General features: G+C 63.7%; 2 protein-coding genes across 5 annotated transcripts; one reads left to right on the top strand and one right to left on the bottom strand.

Moving 5' to 3' along the window:
- Positions 1-4,292: 4,292 nt before the first annotated feature.
- LAMTOR4 (late endosomal/lysosomal adaptor, MAPK and MTOR activator 4) lies at positions 4,293-6,201 on the top strand. Of its 2 annotated transcripts, none has more exons than XM_069882446.1 (4): positions 4,293-4,334; positions 4,461-4,514; positions 5,727-5,838; positions 5,945-6,201. In XM_069882446.1, exons 1-4 carry the CDS (start codon positions 4,332-4,334, stop codon positions 6,040-6,042), a joined length of 267 nt encoding a protein of 88 aa, XP_069738547.1. In that variant the 5' UTR covers positions 4,293-4,331; the 3' UTR covers positions 6,043-6,201. The 2 variants fall into 2 exon arrangements, with proteins under 2 accessions (XP_069738547.1, XP_069738546.1); XM_069882445.1 differs by having other exon boundaries at positions 4,461-4,541.
- A 54-nt stretch (positions 6,202-6,255) lies between these two features.
- On the bottom strand, positions 6,256-19,167 carry TRAPPC14 (trafficking protein particle complex subunit 14). Of its 3 annotated transcripts, XM_069882442.1 has the most exons (13): positions 19,151-19,167; positions 18,181-18,294; positions 16,992-17,253; positions 13,265-13,360; positions 11,695-11,827; positions 11,533-11,619; positions 10,735-10,855; positions 10,479-10,626; positions 10,081-10,163; positions 9,789-9,952; positions 8,718-8,872; positions 8,448-8,641; positions 6,256-6,753 (listed from the first exon to the last, which is right to left on the bottom strand). In XM_069882442.1, coding segments are annotated over exons 1-13 (1,713 nt in total). In that variant the 5' UTR covers positions 19,153-19,167; the 3' UTR covers positions 6,256-6,599. The 3 variants fall into 3 exon arrangements, with proteins under 3 accessions (XP_069738543.1, XP_069738545.1, XP_069738544.1); XM_069882444.1 differs by lacking the exons at positions 18,181-18,294; positions 19,151-19,167 and adding an exon at positions 17,799-17,947; XM_069882443.1 differs by lacking the exons at positions 16,992-17,253; positions 18,181-18,294; positions 19,151-19,167 and adding an exon at positions 13,441-14,179.
- Between the last annotated feature and the right edge of the window lie 927 nt (positions 19,168-20,094).

Genomic DNA, 20,094 nt, shown 5'->3' with positions numbered 1-20,094 from the left:
CTAGAAGGGTCTGGGGGCCTTTAGAAGGGACGTGAGAAGCTCTACAAGGGTTCAGGGGCCTTTAGAATGTCTCTGGGGGCTCTAGAAGGGTCTGTAAGCTTTTAGAAGGGACGTGAGAGGCTCTAGAAGGGTGCAGGGGCCTTTAGAAGGGCTCTGGGGGCCCCTAGAGGGGTCTGGGGGCGTTTAGAATGGTCCAGATGGGCTCTAGAAGGGTCTTGGCGCTTTTAGAAGGGCCCTGGGGGCTCTAGAAGGGTCTGGGGGCTTTTAGAAGGGACGTGAGAAGCTCTAGAAGGGTCCAGGGGCCTTTAGAAGGGCCCTGGGGGACTCTAGAAGTGTCTGGGATCCTTTAGAATGTTTCTTAGAGCCTTTAGAAGGGTCTGGGTTCCTTTAGAATGGTCCTCGGAGGCTCTAGAAGGGTCTGGAAGCCTTTGGAAGGGCTCAAAGAGGATCTAGAAGGGTCTGGATTCCTTTAGAACGATCCTGGGCATTCTCTAGAAGAGTCTAGGGACATTTGGAGGGTCCTGCGGGTCTCTAGAAGGGTCTGGGGACCTTTTGAGTGGCTCGGGGGTCTCTAAAACAGTCTGAGGGCCTTAAAGGGGGTCCAGAGGGCCACTAGAAGGGTCTGAGGCCCTTTAGAAGGGTTCTAAAAGGCTCTAGAGGGGTCTGGGGACCTTTAGACGGGCTCGTGGGCACTCTAGAAGGGTCTGGGGGCCTATAGAAGGGCCCTGGGAGGCTTGAGAAGGGTCTGGAGTCCTTTAAAACGGCCCTGGGGGCTCTAGGAGGGTCTGGGGGAATTTAGAATGGCCCCGGGGGGGCTCTAGAAGGGTCTGGGGGCATTTAGAAAGGACATGAGTGGCTCTAGAACGGTCTGAGGGCCCTTAGAAGAAACATGAGGGGCTCTAGAAGGGTCTGGAGGTTTTAAAAAGGGTCCAGAGGTGCCCTAAAAGGGTCTGAGGACATTTAGAAGGGACCTTATGGGCTGTAGAATGGTTTGGGGACTTTTAGAAGGGTCCTGGTAGGCTCTAGAAGGGTCTGAGGGCCTTTAGAAGGGGCGTGAGAAGCTCTAGAAGGGTCCAGGGACCTTTAGAAGGTCTCTGGGGGGCTCTAGAAGGGTCTGGGGGCTTTTAGAAGGGACTTGAGAAGCTCTAGAAGGGTCCAGGGACCTTTAGAAGGTCTCTGGGGGGCTCTAGATGGGTCCGGGGTCCTTTAGAATGGCTCAAGGGGGCTCTAGAAGGGTCTTGGCGCTTTTAGAAGGGCCGTGGGGGGCTCTAGAAGGGTCTGGGGGCCTTTAGAATGGCTCTAGGGGGCTCTAGATTTGTCTGGGGGCTTTCAGAAGGGCTCTGAGGCCTCTAGTAGGGTCTGGGGGCATTAAGAAGTGTTCAGAGGTGCCCTAGAAGGGTCCGGGGGCCTTTAGAAGGGCCCTGGGAGGCTCTAGAAGGGTCTGAGGGCCTTTAGAACTGTCCAGAGGGTCTCTAGAAGGGTCTGGGGGCCTTTAGAACTGTCCCGAGGGGCTCTAGAATAGTCTGGGAGCTTTCAGAAGGGACATGAGGGGCTCTAGAATGGTCTAGATGCATTTAGAAGGGACATGAGGGGCTCTAGAAGGGTCTGGGGGCCTTTTGAGTGGCTCAGGGGGGTTCTAAAACAGTCTGGGGGCCTTAAAAGGGGTCCAGAAGGCCACTAGAAGGGCCTAGAGGGCCTTTAGAAGGGCTCTAAAGGGCTCTCGAAGGGTCTGGGTGCCTTTAGAAGGGCCCTGGTGGTCTCTAGAAGGGTCTGGAGTCCTTTAAAAAGGCCCGGGGGGCTCTAGGAGGGTCTGGGGGAATTTAGAATGGCCCCTGGGGGGCTCTAGAACGGTCTGGGGGCTTTCAGAAAGGACATGAGTGGCTCTAGAACGGTCTGAGGGCCCTTAGAAGAAACATGAGGGGCTCTAGAAGGGTCTGGGGGTTATTAAAAGGGTCCAGAGGTGCCCTAAAAGGGTCTGAGGGCATTTAGAAGGGACCTTATGGGCTGTAGAATGGTTTGGGGACTTTTAGAAGGGCCCTGGGGGGCTCTAGAAGGGTCTGGGGGCATTTAGAAGGGACGTGAGAAGCTCTAGAAGGGTCCGGGGGCCTTTAGAAGGTCCCTGGGGGGCTCTAGAAGAGTCTGGGGGCCTTTAGAAAGGATGTGAGACGCTCTAGAAGGGTCCAGTGGCCTTTAGAAGGTCTCTGGGGGGCTCTAGAGGGGTCTGGAGACCTTTTGAGTGGCTAAGGGGGGCTCTAAAATGGTCTGGGGGCCTCAAAAGTGGTCCAGAGGGCCACTAGAAGGGCCTGAGGGCCTTTAGAAGGGCTCTAAAGGGCTCTAGAGGGGTCTGGGGGCCTTTAGAAGGGTCCTGGTGGTCTCTAGAAGGGTCTGGGGGCCTTTAGAAGGGACGTGAGAAGCTCTACAAGGGTTCAGGGGCCTTTAGAATGTCTCTGGGGGCTCTAGAAGGGTCTGTAAGCTTTTAGAAGGGACGTGAGAGGCTCTAGAAGGGTGCAGGGGCCTTTAGAAGGGCTCTGGGGGCCCCTAGAGGGGTCTGGGGGCGTTTAGAATGGTCCAGATGGGCTCTAGAAGGGTCTTGGCGCTTTTAGAAGGGCCCTGGGGGCTCTAGAAGGGTCTGGGGGCTTTTAGAAGGGACGTGAGAAGCTCTAGAAGGGTCCAGGGGCCTTTAGAAGGGCCCTGGGGGACTCTAGAAGTGTCTGGGATCCTTTAGAATGTTTCTTAGAGCCTTTAGAAGGGTCTGGGTTCCTTTAGAATGGTCCTCGGAGGCTCTAGAAGGGTCTGGAAGCCTTTGGAAGGGCTCAAAGAGGATCTAGAAGGGTCTGGATTCCTTTAGAACGATCCTGGGCATTCTCTAGAAGGGTCTAGGGACTTTTTGAAGGGTCCTGCGGGTCTCTAGAAGGGTCTGGGGACCTTTTGAGTGGCTCGGGGGTCTCTAAAACAGTCTGAGGGCCTTAAAGGGGGTCCAGAGGGCCACTAGAAGGGTCTGAGGCCCTTTAGAAGGGTTCTAAAAGGCTCTAGAGGGGTCTGGGGGCCTTTAGACGGGCTCGTGGGCACTCTAGAAGGGTCTGGGGGCCTATAGAAGGGCCCTGGGAGGCTTGAGAAGGGTCTGGAGTCCTTTAAAACGGCCCTGGGGGCTCTAGGAGGGTCTGGGGGAATTTAGAATGGCCCCGGGGGGGCTCTAGAAGGGTCTGGGGGCATTTAGAAAGGACATGAGGGGCTCTAGAACGGTCTGAGGGCCCTTAGAAGAAACATGAGGGGCTCTAGAAGCGTCTGGGGGTTTTAAAAAGGGTCCAGAGGTGCCCTAAAAGGGTCTGAGGACATTTAGAAGGGACCTTATGGGCTGTAGAATGGTTTGGGGACTTTTAGAAGGTCCCTGGGGGGCTCTAGAAGGGTCTGGGGGCCTTTAGAAGGGACGTGAGAAGCTCTAGAAGGGTCCGGGGGCCTTTAGAAGGTCCCTGGGGGGCTCTAGAAGAGTCTGGGGGCCTTTAGAAAGGATGTGAGATGCTCTAGAAGGGTCCAGTGGCCTTTAGAAGGTCTCTGGGGGGCTCTAGAGGGGTCTGGAGGCCTTTAGAATGGTCCAGATGGGCTCTAGAAGGGTCTGGGGGTTTTAAAAAGGGTCCCGAGGCGCCCTAAAAGGGTCTGAGGGCATTTAGAAGGGACCTTAGGGGCTGTAGAATGGTTTGGGTGCTTTTCGAAGGGTCTAGAGGAGCTCTAGGAGGGTCTGGAGGTCTTTAGAAGGGCCCTGGCAGGCTTTAGAGAGGTCTGGGGCCTTTAGAAGGACTCTGGGGGCCTCTAGAAGGGTCTGGGGTCCTTTAGAACAGGCCTAGGGTGCTCTAGAAGGGTCTAGAGGCCTTTAGAATTGTCCAGAGGGGCTCTAGAAGTGTATGGGGGGCCTTTAGAAGGGTTCGGGGGGGGACTCTAGAAGGGTCTGGGGGCCTTTAAAACGGTCCAGAGGGGCTCTAGACGGGTCTGAGAGCCCCCCAGAGTCTTTTTTAAGGCCCCCAGACCTTTCTATAGGCCCTCTGGACAATTCTAAAGGACCCCAGAGCCTTATAGATCCGAACCCTAACACTAACCCTAACCGCATCCCTAACCCTCGGCCTCCTAGAACCCTCCTCTCCCCTCCAGGAACCCTCCAGAGGCCCCCACGGGACGCGGCTGCAGTACCGCTCCTCGGCCAGGCGGTGGCAGCAGCGGGGCGCGGGGCGGGGCTTGGCGGGGCCCTCTCGCTTCCATTGGCCGCCGTGCGGTGATTGGCAGCTCCCGGAGCCAATGGGAGCCCGGGGGGGCGGGGCCAGCGCTGCGGAGCGGGCGCCATGGTGTGTGTGGCGGGGCTGGGGAGGGGGGGGGGGGGGGCGGCGAGGGTTGTGGGGGGGGGGGGGGGGGGCGGCGAGGGTTGTGGGGGGGGGTATTGGGGTTCAGTCGTGTGTGTGTCCCCCCCCCAGACCACAGCGCTGACCCAGGGGCTGGAGCGGATCCCGGGGCAGCTGGGCTACCTGGTGATCAGCGATGGAGCCGTCCTGGCGGTGGGGGGGCAGTGGGAATTGGGGGGAAAGAGGGGTGGGAAATGGGAATTGGGGGGTTAAAAGAGGGGGGGCAGTGGGAATTGGGGGGGGAAAGGGGTGGGAAATGGGAATTGGGGGGTTAAAAGGGGGGGAATGGGAATTGGGGGGTTAAAAGGGGGGGGCAGTGGGAATTGGGGGTTAAAGGGGTGGGGGGCAGTGGGAATTGGGGGGGAAAGGGGTGGGAAATGGGAATTGGGGGGTTAAAAGAGGGGGGAATGGGAATTGGGGGGTTAAAAGGGGGGGGCAGTGGGAATTGGGGGGTTAAAGGGGGGGGCAGCGGGAATTGGGGGGGAAAAGGGGTGGGAAATGGGAATTGGGGGGTTAAGAGGGGGGGGCAGTGGGAATTGGGGGGTTAAAAGGGGGGGCAGTGGGAATTGGGGGGTTAAAAGGGGGGGCAGCGGGAATTGGGGGGGAAAAGGGGTGGGGGGCAGTGGGAATTGGGGGGAAAGGGGTGGGAAATGGGAATTGGGGGGGAAAGGGGTGGGGGGCAGTGGGAATTGGGGGGTTAAAAGAGGGGGGCAGTGGGAATTGGGGGGTTAAAAGGGGGGGGCGGTGGGAATTGGGGGGGAAAGGGGTGGGAAATGGGAATTGGGGGGTTAAAAGAGGGGGGCAGTGGGAATTGGGGGGTTAAAAGAGGGGGGGCGGTGGGAATTGGGGGGGAAAGGGGTGGGAAATGGGAATTGGGGGGTTAAAAGAGGGGGGGCGGTGGGAATTGGGGGGGAAAAGGGGTGGGGGCAGTGGGAATTGGGGGAGAAAAGGGGTGGGAAATGGGAATTGGGGGGTTAAAAGAGGGGGGGCAGCGGGAATTGGGGGTTAAAGGGGTGGGGGGGCAGTGGGAATTGGGGGGGAAAAGGGGTGGGGCAGTGGGAATTGGGGGGGAAAAGAGGGAAGGGGGCAGTGGGAATTGGGGGTTAAAGGGGTGGGGGGGCAGTGGGAATTGGGGGAGAAAAGGGGTGGGAAATGGGAATTGCGGGGTTAAAAGAGGGGGGGCAGTGGGAATTGGGGGGTTAAAGGGGGGGCAGTGGGAATTGGGGGGTTAAAAGAGGGGGGGCAGTGGGAATTGGGGGGGAAACAGGGGTGGGAAGTGGGGGGTTCCCTGCCCTCGGGGTGTCGCGACACTGTCCGTGTGTCGTCCCCCCCCCAAAGTCCTCGGGAGACCTGGAGAACGACGAGCAGACGGCGTCCGTCCTCTCCGAGCTGGTGGCCACAGCCTGCGGGCTGCAGCGCGGCCACGACCCCCCCTTCAAACGTCTCTCAGGTGAGACACAGGGGGCAGGAGGTTGGGGGGGGGGACACAGCGCAAACAACCCCCCCCCCCCCGCCGCCGCCCCAGTCCCCACTGTCCCCACTCGCTGTCCCCGCAGTGGTTTTTGGGGAACACTCCCTCCTCGTCACCATCTCCGGCCAGAAGCTCTTCGTGGTGAAGCGACAAAACCACAGCCAGGAGCCTGTTCCCGTCTGACCCCCCCCTGCCCCGTTCCCCGGGGAGGGGGCACAGGGTCCCCCCGCGTCCCTGCTGTCCCCAGGGCCTCAAAGATGGGGATGCTGCCCCCCCCAGTTCCCACATCCCCTTCCCTGCTGTCCCTCTACTGAGACAATAAATCGTGTCCCCGTTCCCCAATCCAGCCTTTTTTTGGGGGGGTGTCCCCCTCCCCGTGCTCTCCAAGCGACTGTCCCCATGTCCGGGCTGGCGTTTATTGGCACGCGTGCAGATAAATAAATAACAGGGAGTGAAGGTGGCACCTGTACCAGGGCTCGGTGACGTCCCCGTGTCCCCAAGGGTCCTGGCCCCGTGTCCCCCCCCCCCCCCCATCCCTCCCTTCCCAAGCAGCCAAATCGAAGCCGAACGGGGTGTAAACAGCGCTGGGACCAGCCCCAGGTTGGGGACAAACCCCCTGTCCCCCTTGGTCCCTCCCCATGGCACCTTCCAGCCCCAGGGAAGCAGCAGGTTCCCCCCCTCCCCCCGCCCCCCCCCCCAACTTTCTCCAGGACGATCGTCCCCCCACCCCGAGGTCCCTGTCACTTCACTGGCTCCACGACCAGCACTTTGCATTCCCGCTTGGCGATTTTATCCAGCGAAAGCACCGTCTTCTCCGGGGGCAGGTAGAGCGGCCGCCCCACGGGGGACCCCACCGGCGGGGTGATGGCGCGGCGTTCCATCACGCTGCCGGACCTGCGGGAACAGAGCGGGCTGTCCCCGCGTCCCTACAGCTCCCCAGGTCCCCCCCCCGGCCCTTCACAGCCCTCTGTCCCATCCCTGCCACTCCCTGTCTCTCTTTCCAGTCCCCATCATCCCTTTTCCCTCTGTCCCATGTTCTTCTTCCCCATCCCCATCATCTTTTTTCTCTCTTGTCTCCCCCTCCGTGTCCCTCTTCCCAGTCTCCATCATCCCTTTTCCCTCTGTCCCCTGCCCCATGTCCCTTCTCCCGGTCGCCATCATCCCTTTTCCCTCTGTGTCCCTTTTTTCAGTCCCCATCATCCCTTTTCCCTCTATGTCCCTTTTTTCAGTCCCCATCATCCCTTTTCCCTCTATGTCCCTTTTTTCAGTCCCCATCATCCCTTTTCCCTCTGTCCCCTGCTCTGTGTCCCTTTTTTCAGTCCCCATCATCCCTTTTCCCTCTGTGTCCCTTTTTTCAGTCCCCATCATCCCTTTTCCCTCTATCCCCTGCCCCGTGTCCCTTCTCCCGGTCCCCATCATCCCTTTTCCCTCTGTCCCCTGCTCTATGTCCCTTTTTCCAGTCCCCATCATCCCTTTTCCCTCTGTCCCGTGTCCTTCTTCCCCATCCCCATCATCCCTTTTCTCTCTTGTCTCCCCCTCCGTGTCCCTCTTCCCAGTCCCCATCATCCCTTTTCCCTCTGTCCCATGTTCTTCTTCCCCATCCCCATCATCTTTTTTCTCTCTTGTCTCCCCCTCTGTGTCCCTCTTCCCAGTCCCCATCATCCCTTTTCCCTCTGTGTCCCTTTTTTCAGTCCCCATCATCCCTTTTCCCTCTGTCCCATGTTCTTCTTCCCCATCCCCATCATCTTTTTTCTCTCTTGTCTCCCCCTCTGTGTCCCTCTTCCCAGTCTCCATCATCCCTTTTCCCTCTGTCCCCTGCCCCATGTCCCTTCTCCCGGTCCCCATCATCCCTTTTCCCTCTGTGTCCCTTTTTTCAGTCCCCATCATCCCTTTTCCCTCTGTCCCCTGCTCTGTGTCCCTTTTTTCAGTCCCCATCATCCCTTTTCCCTCTGTCCCGTGTCCCTCTTCCCAGTCTCCATCATCCCTTTTCCCTCTGTCCCCTGCCCCGTGCCCCTCTTCCCAGTCCCCATCATCCCTTGCCTTCCGTGTCCCTTCTCCCGGTCCCCATCATCCCTTTTCCCTCTGTGTCCCTTTTTTCAGTCCCCATCATCCCTTTTCCCTCTGTCCCCTGCTCTGTGTCCCTTTTTCCAGTCCCCATCATCCCTTTTCCTTCTATGTCCCTTTTTTCAGTCCCCATCATCCCTTTTCCCTCTATCCCCTGCCCCGTGTCCCTTCTCCCGGTCCCCATCATCCCTTTTCCCTCTGTCCCCTGCTCTATGTCCCTTTTTCCAGTCCCCATCATCCCTTTTCCCTCTGTCCCGTGTCCTTCTTCCCCATCCCCATCATCCCTTTTCTCTCTCGTCTCCCCCTCCGTGTCCCTCTTCCCAGTCCCCATCATCCCTTTTCCCTCTGTCCCCTGCCCCGTGCCCCTCTTCCCAGTCCCCATCATCCCTTGCCCTCTGTGTCCCTTCTCCCGGTCCCCATCATCCCTTTTCCCTCTGTGTCCCTTTTTTCAGTCCCCATCATCCCTTTTCCCTCTGTCCCCTGCCCCGTGTCCCTCTTTTCCCGCTCCCTGCTGTCCCCGTTACCGCATGAGGTGGCTCCGTGCTGGCTGCTGGTGGGAGAAGGACTGGGATCGGCCGAGCCCGGCCTGGTGTCGCTCCACCAGCTCCCTCACGGCCGGGCTGCTGGGGCTGCTCTTGCGGGACACGGGTCGGGCCTCGGGCGGCGGGTTGGCCACGCTGGCTGTGAACTGGAGCTTCAGCTTCATGTGCTGGGACAGCTGGGGACACGCAGGGGACACGGTGACGACGCCGGACCGGCCCTCGGCATTCCCGCCGCCGGCCACGCGGCCTCACCTCAAAGAGTCCGGCCCGGAGCGCCTGGAAGGCCACCCGGATGGTGAGGGCGCTGCCCTTGCGCGAGTAGCCCAGGTTGTTGAGCGGCGTGTGGCACACGATGGCGTCCAGCGCCGCTTGCGTGGCCCGGCGTTCCTCCCCGGAGAGCTTCTTCCCTGTGGGAACAGCGGCCCGGCTGAGACGGGGCCGCGGGAACCTGCGCGGACACCTCCGCCTCCTTTTTTCCCCATCTCCGCGCCCTCCAGCTCCTCCCGGCCCGTTGCGGCCTCCCCAGCCCATCTCATCTCCACCACCTCCAATTCCCATCCCATCCCATCCCGACCACCTCCGGCTCCTCCCATCCACCACAACCACCCTGAGCAGCTCCAGCCCAGGAAAGCAGCTGGAAAGGTGCTGGAGGAGAAGGGCCTGGGGGGGTTGGTTGAACAGGACCCAGGGGGCCCAGGGGGCCGAGGGCGTCTTGGCTTGGAGCAGAAATGAGCGGCCAGCAGGGCCAGGGAGGTTCTTCTCCCTCTGCTGAGACCAAACCTCGAATCCTGGGCTCAGTTCTGGGTTCCTCGCTCCAAGAAGGACCTTGAGGCTCTGGAGCGAGTCCAGAGAGGAGCACGGAGCTGGGGAAGGGGCTGGAGAACAAGGATTACGAGGAGGAACTGGGGGTGTTTATCCTGGAGAAGAGGAGGCTGAGGAGAGACCTCATTGCTCTCTCCAACTCCCTGAGAGGAGGTTGTGGAGAGGAGGGAGCTGGGCTCTTCTCCCAAGGGACAGGGGACAGGACGAGAGGGAATGGCCTCAAGCTCCACCAGGGGAGGTTCAGGCTGAACATTAGGAAAAAGAAAGGGTCGTTGGGCTCTGGAACAGGGAGGGGGTTGATTCACCTTCCCTGGAGGGTTTAAGGGCCGGGTGGACGAGGTGCTGAGGGACATGGGTTAGTGTTTGATGGGAACGGTTGGGCTCGATGATCCGGTGGGTCTCTTCCAACCTGGTGATTCTACGATTCCACTCCCATCTCCCGCTGGTCGCCCCCAGCCCCTCCAATCCCCTTCCCACCCTCTCCGGTCCCTCCATTCCCACCGGCCGTGGCGGTTTCGGGTGTCCAGACGAGGCGGACGGCCAGGAAGTCCTGGAGGTCGTTGAGGAGGGTGTAGGTGACGGTGAAGCGCTGCCGGGCTCGCACCGGCGACTCGCAGTCGGCCGTCATCACGAAGCGCGGCCGCTCCAGGCGGATGCTCGGCAGCCTGGGAGGGGGCCGGAGAGGGAGGGAGGGAAGCTTCCCACCAGGAGCAGGGTGGGACGTTCCCCACGGAGCCCCAAGGACGCTGGGACAGGGACACGGAGGAGCCTTTCCGGGGAATCCCACGCTCACCGGTAATGGGTGAAGATGCTGCTGGTGAAGGGCAGTTTGGGCGTTGACCACCGGATCACGGCCACCAGCGGGACCTCCAGGCCCTGGGAGTGGGGACAACGGGTCAGAGATGTCCCTGTCCCCACAGTCCCCAATGTCCTCACGTCCCCTTGGGGTCCCCTTGGAGGACAGTGGCCCCACGGCAAGCACAGTGGCCACACATCCCACCCAGGTTGGTCTCCGCTGGCCAGGAACAAGGACATCGTTCCCCAGGCCCTTGATCCTGGCCCAGATCATTCCAACACGGCCTCCAGGCTCCTTTTCCCGTCCCAGCCACGTCAGGACACCCATCCCCGTTGTTCCAGGAAGCCCATCCCTGTCCCCAGCCACGACGGTCCCTGCCCAGGGTGTCCCCTCACCTCCTTGGCGTCCTCCGGAGGCCTCTCCGGTGCCTGGAGCTGGAAGAGGAAATTGTGCTCCTCGAGGGCACCGAGGGCACAGGGACAAGCGGAGCCGGCGCCCGTCACGCGGCAGAAAGCTCCCACCGGCACCTCTCCGGAGTGGTGGCTGCGCAACAGGGACAACGGGGACAGCTTGGACACAGGGGAGGCAGCACCGCCGCCCCGAGCGTCCCTGCGGCCCCATCCCAAGGAAAACGGGGCTCCCGGGGCTCACCAGACGTCATCGACCAGCAGGACGGAGCCGTCGGGCATGACGGGCAGGTAGCTGGCGTTGAAGTTGGGCAGGATCTGCACGTCCCACAGGGAAATCTCCTCCTGCGAGCAGCCGTTGAGCACTGGGGACAGCGAGGGACGACGATGCGGCCGGGGCCACCCGGGATTACTCTGTGTTCCCCCCGCGCCACTCTACGTCACCCCCTCCTCTGCCCCGCGCCCTCCGCTGTGTCACAACCGCCCCACAGGCCCCCGGTCCTGGGACCCTCTTCCCCATCCCACCACCCCTAGGACCCCCGTCCCCATCCCAAACCACCCCTAGGACCCCTTTTCTCACCCCTGGGACCCTCGTCCCCATCCCAAACCACCCCTAGGACCCCTTTTCTCACTCCTGGGACCCCCGTCCCCATCCCAAACCACCCCTAGGACCCCTTTTCTCACTGCTGGGACCCCCGTCTCCATCCCAAACCACCCCTAGGACCCCTTTTCTCACTCCTGGGACCCCTTTTCTCACTCCTGGGACCCCCGTCCCCATCCCAAACCACCCCTAGGACCCCTTTTCTCACTCCTGGGACCCCTTTTCTCACCCCTGGGACCCTTGTCCCCATCCCAAACCACTCCTAGGACCCCTTTTCTCACTCCTGGGACCCCCGTCCCCATCCCAAACCACCTCTAGGACCCCTTTTCTCACCCCGGGACCCCTTCTCTCACTCCTAGGACCCCCGTCCCCATCCCAAACCACCCCTGGGACCCCTTTTCTCACCCCTGGGACCCCCGTTCCGGTCCCCGTCCCCCTCACCTTTGAGCACCGTGAGGTATTTCCCGGACACGGTGAGCTGGCGGCACCGAACCACGGGCGGCGGCAGCACCGTTAGCAGGGTGCTCACTGCAGGAACAGGGGACGTGGGACACGGGGACACGGGGACGAAGAGGGGAAGCAGGGACGCGGGGAAACCTTTACCCTGCGCCTTGAAGGCTCCCTGCTCCTGGCGGAAGACGTGTGCCGGCGCCCGCGCCTGCAGCAGGCTCAGGTACCCGCCGCCCTCCTGCAGCTCCGGCGGCTCCGTGTCCCTCTTCCACACTGTCACCACGATCTGAGGACGAGCGGGGACGCTGCTCCAGCCCCCGCTGTCCCCACGGTGCCACTCGCCCCCCACGTCAGCCCCAAGAGGACCCAGAGAGGGTTGGAGCTGCTCCCCACCCCCTGTCCTCACGCTGTCCCTCAAGTCCTTTCCCATCCCAGGATGTCCTCCCCCCTGTCCCCAAGGTCCCTTCTTATCCTCGAGGTCCCCAAGCTGTCCCCAAGGTCCCCAAGCTGTCCCTAAGGTCCCCTCCTATCCTCGAGGTCCCCATGCTGTCCCCAAGGTCCCCAAGCTGTCCCCAAGGTCCCCTCCTATCCTTGAGGCCCCCTCCTATCCTCGAAGTCCCCACACTGTCCCCAAGGTCCCCTCTTATCCTCGAGGTCCCCACACTGTCCCCAAGGTCCCCTCCTATCCTCGAGGTCCCTTTCTATCTTCGAGGTCCCCACACTGTCCCCAAGGTCCCTTCTTATCGTCGAGGTCCCCACACTGTCCCCAAGGTCCCCACACTGTCCCCAAGGTCCCTTCTTATCCTCGAGGTCCCCACGCTGTCCCCAAGGTCCCCTCCTACCTTCGAGGTCCCCACGCTGTCCCCAAGGTCCCCAAGCTGTCCCCAAGGTCCCCTCCTATCCTCGAGGTCCCCACGCTGTCCCCAAGGTCCCCAAGCTGTCCCCAAGGTCCCCTCCTATCCTTGAGGCCCCCTCCTATTCTCGAGGTCCCCACGCTGTCCCCAAGGTCCCCAAGCTGTCCCCAAGGTCCCCTCCTATCCTTGAGGCCCCCTCCTATCCTCGAAGTCCCCACACTGTCCCCAAGGTCCCCTCTTATCCTCGAGGTCCCCACACTGTCCCCAAGGTCCCCTCCTATCCTTGAGGTCCCTTTCTATCTTCGAGGTCCCCACACTGTCCCCAAGGTCCCTTCTTATCGTCAAGGTCCCCACACTGTCCCCAAGGTCCCCTCCTATCCTCGAGGTCCCCACACTGTCCCCAAGGTCCCCTCTTATCCTCGAGGTCCCCACACTGTCCCCAAGGTCCCTTCTTATCGTCGAGGTCCCCACACTGTCCCCAAGGTCCCCACACTGTCCCCAAGGTCCCTTCTTATCCTCGAGGTCCCTAAGCTGTCCCCAAGGTCCCCTCCTATCCTTGAGGCCCCCTCCTATCCTCGAAGTCCCCATGCTGTCCCCAAGGTCCCCTCTTATCCTCGAGGTCCCCGCACTGTTCCCAGGGTCCCCACACTGTCCCCAAGGTCCCCTCCTATCCTCGAGGTCCCCACACTGTCCCCAAGGTCCCTTCTTATCCTCGAGGTCCCCACACTGTCCCCAGGTCCTCTCCTATCCTCGAGGTCCCCACACTGTTCCCAAGGTCCCCTCCTACCCTCGAGGTCCCTTTCTATCTTCGAGGTCCCCACACTGTCCCCAGGGTCCCCACACTGTCCCCAAGGTCCCCTGGGCCTCACCTTGGCCTTGCTGGTGCCGGGCGGCAGTTTATCGAGGGCGATGGTCAGCGGGAAGATCACCTCGTCCGTGGACACAATCGGCTCCTCCACGGGGATCTGGGGACAGCGCGGGGTCAGCCCCGTGGGGACAGCGCGGGGCTCCCCCCGCGCCCTCCCGCAGCCCCGTTCCCACCCACCCCGGCTGCGGGGCGGCCCGGGGGGCCCTGGCCGTGGGTCAGCAGGGCCCGGCACTCCCGGAACACCGCGGAAGCGTCGGGGCTGTCGGCGTCGCCGTCGGGCTCGGTGGCCTCGGTGGCCCCGGGGCTGACGCTGGCCAAGGCGGCGAGCGAGGCGGCCAACTCGGCCCAGGGCGGCCGGGCCGCGGCGGGCCCGGGGCGGCAGCGAAGGACCAGGAGGAACCGGACGGTCTCGCCGAGGTAGAGGTGGTTACGGCGCGGCAGAGCCCGGTACCGGCCCGGCTCCCCCGACAGCAGCTCCCGGGCCGCGAACGGCACCGCCGGGAAGTACATGAAGTAATCGCACTGCGACTCCATGGAACCGGGAGGGGATCCCGGGGCACCGGGAGGGGAGAACGGGAACCGGGGGGCACCGGGGATGCGGGCGGAGAGCCCCCGGGAACGGAACAGGGGGAGCCCGGAGGGAAATGGGGACCGGGGGGCACCGGGGATGCGGGCGGAGAGCCCCGGGGAACGGAACAGGGGGAGCCCGGAGGGAAAGGGGAACCGGGGGGCACCGAGGATGCGGGCGGAGAGCCCCGGGGAACGGAACAGGGCGGGCCGGGAGAAGAGGCAGCGGCGGGGGTCGGAAATCCCGCGGCACCGGGAACGGGGGGACCCGGGGGAAGCGGGCGGGAGGGGCTCGGGGTGCCGGGGCCTCTCCGGGGGCTCCCGGGGAGGAGGAGGAGGAGGGGGGGGGGGGGCGGGGGAGGAGGGGAAAGGCGGCCGGGCCGGGCCCGGCTCCGCTCGGCGCTCCCGGAGCCACCGCGCGTGCGCGGGGCGCGGCGCAGGCCGGGCAGCGGAGCTCCGAGCGGATCGATGCGGCGCCCAACCAACAGCGGCGCTGCCCGCCCTGGTTGCCACGGCGACCGCGACGCGCGGCCCCACCCGCCCTGGTTGCCACGGCGACCGCGCCGTACGGCAACACCCCCCCACCCTCCACTTGTTGCCACGGCGACCGCGCCGTACGGCAAACCCCCCCTTGTTGCCATGGCAACCGGGACGCGCGGCCCCTAATGGCGGCGCTGGAAGAGGGGGGAGCAGCCCAGAGGGGAAACTGAGGCACGGGATGAGCCCGTCGCTCCCCTGGGGAAACTGAGGCACCAAGCGTTATCCTAGGAGCAGCCCCACTCCCTGTCGGGGTTGGGAGCGGGAGGCTGTCACCCATCCCGGGTAAACTGAGGCACGGAGCCAGACCAGCAGTCAGAGGGGGAGCCTATTAACTCAGTCCCCGTGAACCAGGGTGCGAAGCGGTACCGTAGGAGCACCCCGAGCCCCGCTGGGGCTGGGGGGGGGGCTGTCAGCAGCCCAGGGAAACTGAGGCACGGAGCCGTACCGTGGCGGGAGGGGAGGGGGGACGGCATCACCCCCAGCAGGTAAACCGAGGCACGCAAGGTAAACTGAGGCACGCAAGGTCAACCGCGAGGGTCACCCCGCGGGGGGCGCGGAGGCGTTCCCCCGCCAGCCGAACTGCCGCTGGTCCAGGATGTCCTTGTACTGCAGCTCGGGGGTGGCGAGGCGGGTGCAGAGCTCGCGGTCGGCGGGCGGCAGCCCCGGGCGCAGGGCGTAGCCGGCGATCTGCGCCCTCCCCGGCGGCTGGAAGGGCCGGAGGCGTCCGTCGGCGATGCTGCGGGCGGGCAGGGGCCCCCCGCCGCGCAGGCAGAGGCGGGCGAGGGCGTCGCGGCGCTGGCGCAGGCGGGAGGCCTCGCGGCGCAGGCGGGCGGCGCCGAAGGCTTCCACGCGGTGCCAGAAGGAGCGGTTGAGGTGGGCGTAGAGAGCCCAGTCGAGGCCGTTCCACGCCCGCAGGCGGGCGGCCTGCGCCGGAGAAACCCGCGGCGAGCCCGGCGCCGCCTCGGCCAGGCGCCCGTTGTGGGCGAAGGCGGCCACGGCGTCCTCGGGCCAGCACAGGGCGTGGCGGAGCAGAACCAGCGACTCGTCGAAGTGCTCGGCCAGCAGCACCAAGGCGAAGACGCGCTCCAGGGCCTCCAGCGCCGACGCCACCGCCGCGCCGCTCGCCGCGGCCGGCAAGCCGAAGTCGAACCACTGGAGGTTGCGGGCGTAGTGGTTCCCCCGCGCGCCGGCTTGGTAGAAGCGCTCGGGCGACGCCAGGAAGGCGGCGAGCGACGGGGCGCGGCGGAAGGCGGGGGCCACGGCGCGGTAGTAGGAGAAGGCCGACTCGCCCAGCGTGCCCGGGTCCCGCACGATGGAGAAGTAGAAGCTGTCGTTGGGCATCACCTTCTGCACCTGGAAGCGCCCGCGCGGCTCAGCGCCCCCAGAGCTCCTCGTCCGCTTCACGGGACGCCCGGCACCTCCCTCAGACGGCCCCTGGGCATCCTCGGGCTTCACCAGACATCGCGCCTCTTCCCAAATCCCCTCCACGTTCTCCATCTCCCCCAGATGTCCCCAATGTCCCCCAGACTTCATTTCTCTTCCCAAATTCCCTCCATGTTCTCCAGCTTCCATCCCACGTTCTCCCAGCTCCACCAGCCATCGTTTCCCTTCCCAACCTCTCCAAATTCTCCATCTCTCCCCACATCCCACGTTCTCCCAGCTCCACCAGACATCGTTTCTCTTCCCAACCTCTGCACGTTCTCCATCTCCCCCACGTCCCACGTTCTCCATCTCCCTCTGCGTCCCACTTTCTCCATCTCCCACCACGTCCCATGTTCTCCCAGCTCCACCAGCCATCGTTTCTCTTCCCAACCTCTCCAAATTCTCCATCTCCCCCCACATCCCACGTTCTCCCAGCTCCACCAGACATCGTCTCTTCCCAACCTCTCCAAATTCTCCATCTCCCCCCACATCCCACGTTCTCCCAGCTCCACCAGCCATCGTTTCTCTTCCCAACCTCTCCAAATTCTCCATCTCCCCCACATCCCACGTTCTCCATCTCCCTCTGCGTCCCACTTTCTCCATCTCCCACCACGTCCCATGTTCTCCCAGCTCCACCAGCCATCGTTTCTCTTCCCAACCTCTCCAAATTCTCCATCTCCCCCCACATCCCACGTTCTCCCAGCTCCACCAGACATCGTCTCTTCCCAACCTCTCCAAATTCTCCATCTCCCCCCACATCCCACGTTCTCCCAGCTCCACCAGCCATCGTTTCTCTTCCCAACCTCTCCAAATTCTCCATCTCCCCCACATCCCACGTTCTCCATCTCCCTCTGCGTCCCACTTTCTCCATCTCCCACCACGTCCCATGTTCTCCCAGCTCCACCAGCCATCATTTCTCTTCCCAACCTCTCCAAATTCTCCATCTCTCCCCACATCCCACGTTCTCCCAGCTCCACCAGACATCGTCTCTTCTCAACCTCTCCAAATTCTCCATCTCTCCCCACATCCCACGTTCTCCCAGCTCCACCAGACATCGTTTCCCTTCCCAACCTCTCCACGTTCTCCATCTCCCTCCTACATTCCATTCTCCATCTCCCCCCACGTCCCACGTTCTCCCAGCTCCACCAGACATCGTTTCTCTTTCCAACCTCTCCGCGTTCTCCAGCTGCCCCCGTTACCTCGGTGAGGTTGAAGCGCATGTGGTGGCAGATGATGTCGAAGGGGGCCCCCCCGGGGCTGTAGCCCTTCACCCTCTCCGCACGGAAGCTGTTTGGGTACCCGAACTGGTAGCGGTGAGGGAGCGCGAACCGCAGCCCCCGGGCCTCCCCGAAGCGGTGCAGGAGGTTGACCACGCTGCTGCCCCCCGTCTTGTGCGTCTTGAGGAACACGAGGTGCGTGTGGGGCTGGCACGGGGCCACCTGGGGCGGCGCGTGGTGGAACCTGGGACACGGTGGGAGATCATAGAACCGTTAGGGTTGGAAGGGACCTTAAAAACCATCCAGCCCCCGCGAGATCAGGCTGCTCTGAGCTCCATCCAACCCGGCCCTGAAGACCTCCAGGGATGGGACCACCTGGGCCAGGGTCTCAGAAGAAATTCCTCCTTACGCCTAGTCTAAATCTCCCCTCTCCGGTTTGTACCCGTGCCCGCTCGTCCAACCACCGCAAAGGCCTTTCCCCAGCTTTCTTGGAGCTTTCTTGGAGCCCCTTCGGATCCTGGAAAACCACTAGAAAATCTCCTCGTAGCGTTCTCCAGGCTGAAGAAGCCCAATTCTCTCAGCCTGTCCTCACATGGGAGGTTCTCCAGCTCTCTCATCATCCGTGCAGCCTCCTCTGGGCCCGTTCCAACAGCTCCACCTCCTTCTTACGGTGGCGATTCCAGAACTGGACACGATTCTCCCGATGAGGTTTCACAAGCGAGAAATAAGAGGGGCAGGATCCCCACCCTCCCCGCCAGCCACGTTGCCAGCTCACGTTGAGCTCCTCACCAACCAGCACCCCCCGAGTCCTCCTCCGCGGAGCTTCTCTCCGTCCCGTCATTCCCCAGCCTGGACTGAAATCCGGGATCGTCCCGACCCAGACGGAGGAACCTTCCCCTTGGCCTTGTTGAACCTCTTGAGGTTCTCTCAGACCCGATTCTCCAGCTCGTCCAGGTCTCTCTGGATGATGAGATGTCCCCCCACCAATCCCGCCTGGCTGTCCAAGGAGATTGGGACCCCCCACCCCATCCAGACCCCCCCCCCCCGGGGCTCCAGGGCATTTCAAGCAGGGGGGGGGGGGGTGTCAGCATCTTGGAGGAGGGGGTGAAGCGCCTTGGGGAGCAGAAGCGTGTGTTGAAGGGGGGATGGAAGCACCTCGGGGGGGTCTCACCTGCGCTGGAAGGGCCCCCGCAGGAGCTGCAGGGCGAAGCCGATGGTGACGCAGACCCCCAGCGCGACCCCCAGCGCCTGCAGCCGCCAGCGGGGGGGCGGCAGCTTCATCGTCCTGCGAGGGGGGGGGGGGGGAAGGTGTCACCCCCCTTGGGGACACGGGACTGCCCAGAGCCACGTGCTTGTGGCCGGAGGTGGGGGGGCTGCGGGGGAGGGCAGGGGGTCTGGCCCCCCTGGATCCCCCCGACCCCTTACAGCCCCCCCATCCCCTACAGCTACGTGTCCCCCTCTCCGGAACCCCCGTCCCCTCTCCGGAACCCCCGTCCCCTGTCCCCACGGCCTCCTGGACTCCCTGCTGAGTGTGTCTGTGTGTCCGTCCCCCCACTCTGAGTCCCAGAGCCCCCCTATCCCAGCGTCCCCCCCAGCTCCCAGTACACCACCCCAGCTCCCAGCAATCCCAGTGAACCCCCCTCCAGCTCCCAGTACCCCTATCCCAGTGACCCCCCAAGCTCCCAGTACCCCCATCCCAGTGAACCCCCCCCAGCTCCCAGTACCCCATCCCAGTGACCCCCCAAGCTCCCAGTACCCCTATCCCAGTGACACCCCCTCTAGCTCCCAGTACCCCATCCCAGTGCCCCCCCAGCTCCCAGTACCCCTATCCCAGTGCCCCCCCAGCTCCCAGTACCCCCATCCCAGTGAACCCCCCACAGCTCCCAGTACCCCCATCCTAGTAACACCCCCTCTAGCTCCCAGTACCCCTATCCCAGTGCCCCCCCAGCTCCCAGTACCCCTATCCCAGTGAACCTCCCTCCAGCTCCCAGTACCCCCCCTCCCCAGCTCCCAGTGCCCCCTCCCCAGCTCCCAGTACCCCTATCCCAGTGACCCGCCCCTCCAGCTCCCAGTGACCCCCCCAGTACCCCCTTCAGCTCCCAGTACCCCCCAGTACCCCCCAGTACCCCCCCCGCACTCACATCTGGCTCAGCCCCGCATCCCGCTGCGCTCCGGGGGGGGGGGGGTGTCGCTGTGCCCGGTGTCCCGGAGACCAGGGGGAGAGGGGGGGGGGGGGGGTCAGGGGGATCCGGTGTCCCGGGGAGGGGGGGGGGTCTCCTTGTCCCCCGGTGTCCCAGCAGCTCCCTCGCTCTCCGCGAAGTTTTCTCCTTTGTCTCCCGCCCCGCCCCCCCCCGGTACCGGGACAACCCCGCCCCCCCCCCCCCCCCAAAACCGGGACGGGGGGCGTATAGGGAACCCCCGGGCCATATAGGGGCTGTAGGGACCCCCTAGATATGGGGCGGGGGCTATGGGGACCCCTGGGTTATAGGGGGGCTGTGGGGACCCCCAGGGTGTGGGGACCCTCGGGACATAGGGGGGGCTGTGGGGACCCCCAGGCTGTGGGGACCCCGGGGCCATAGGGGGGACTGTGGGGACCCCCAGGCTGAGGGGACCTCGGGGCCATAGGGGGGGCTGTGGGGACCCCCAGGGTGTGGGGACCCCCAGGCTGAGGGGACCCCGGGCCATAGTGGGGGCTGTGGGGACCCCCAGGCTGTAGGGACCCACGGGCCGTAGGGACCCCCGGGCCGTAGGGGGGGCTGTGGAGACCCCCAGGGTGTGGGGACCCCGGGGCCATAGGGGGGGCTGTGGGGACCCCCAGGGTGTGGGGACCCCTGGGTTATAGGGGGGGCTGTGGGGACCCCCAGGCTGTGGGGACCCCTGGGTTATAGGGGGGGCTGTGGAGACCCCCAGGCTGTGGGGACCCCCGGGACATAGGGGGGGCTGTGGGGACCCCCAGGCTGTGGGGACCCTCGGGACATAGGGGGGCTGTGGGGACCCCCAGGCTGTGGGGACCCCTGGGTTATAGGGGGGCTGTGGGGACCCCCAGGCTGTGGGGACCCCTGGGTTATAGGGGGGGCTGTGGGGA

Source organism: Phaenicophaeus curvirostris, unplaced genomic scaffold (genome assembly GCF_032191515.1).
Source record: "Phaenicophaeus curvirostris isolate KB17595 unplaced genomic scaffold, BPBGC_Pcur_1.0 scaffold_153, whole genome shotgun sequence".
Taxonomy (NCBI): Eukaryota; Metazoa; Chordata; class Aves; order Cuculiformes; family Cuculidae; genus Phaenicophaeus; species Phaenicophaeus curvirostris.
This window is presented reverse-complemented; position numbering and strand designations above follow the sequence as displayed.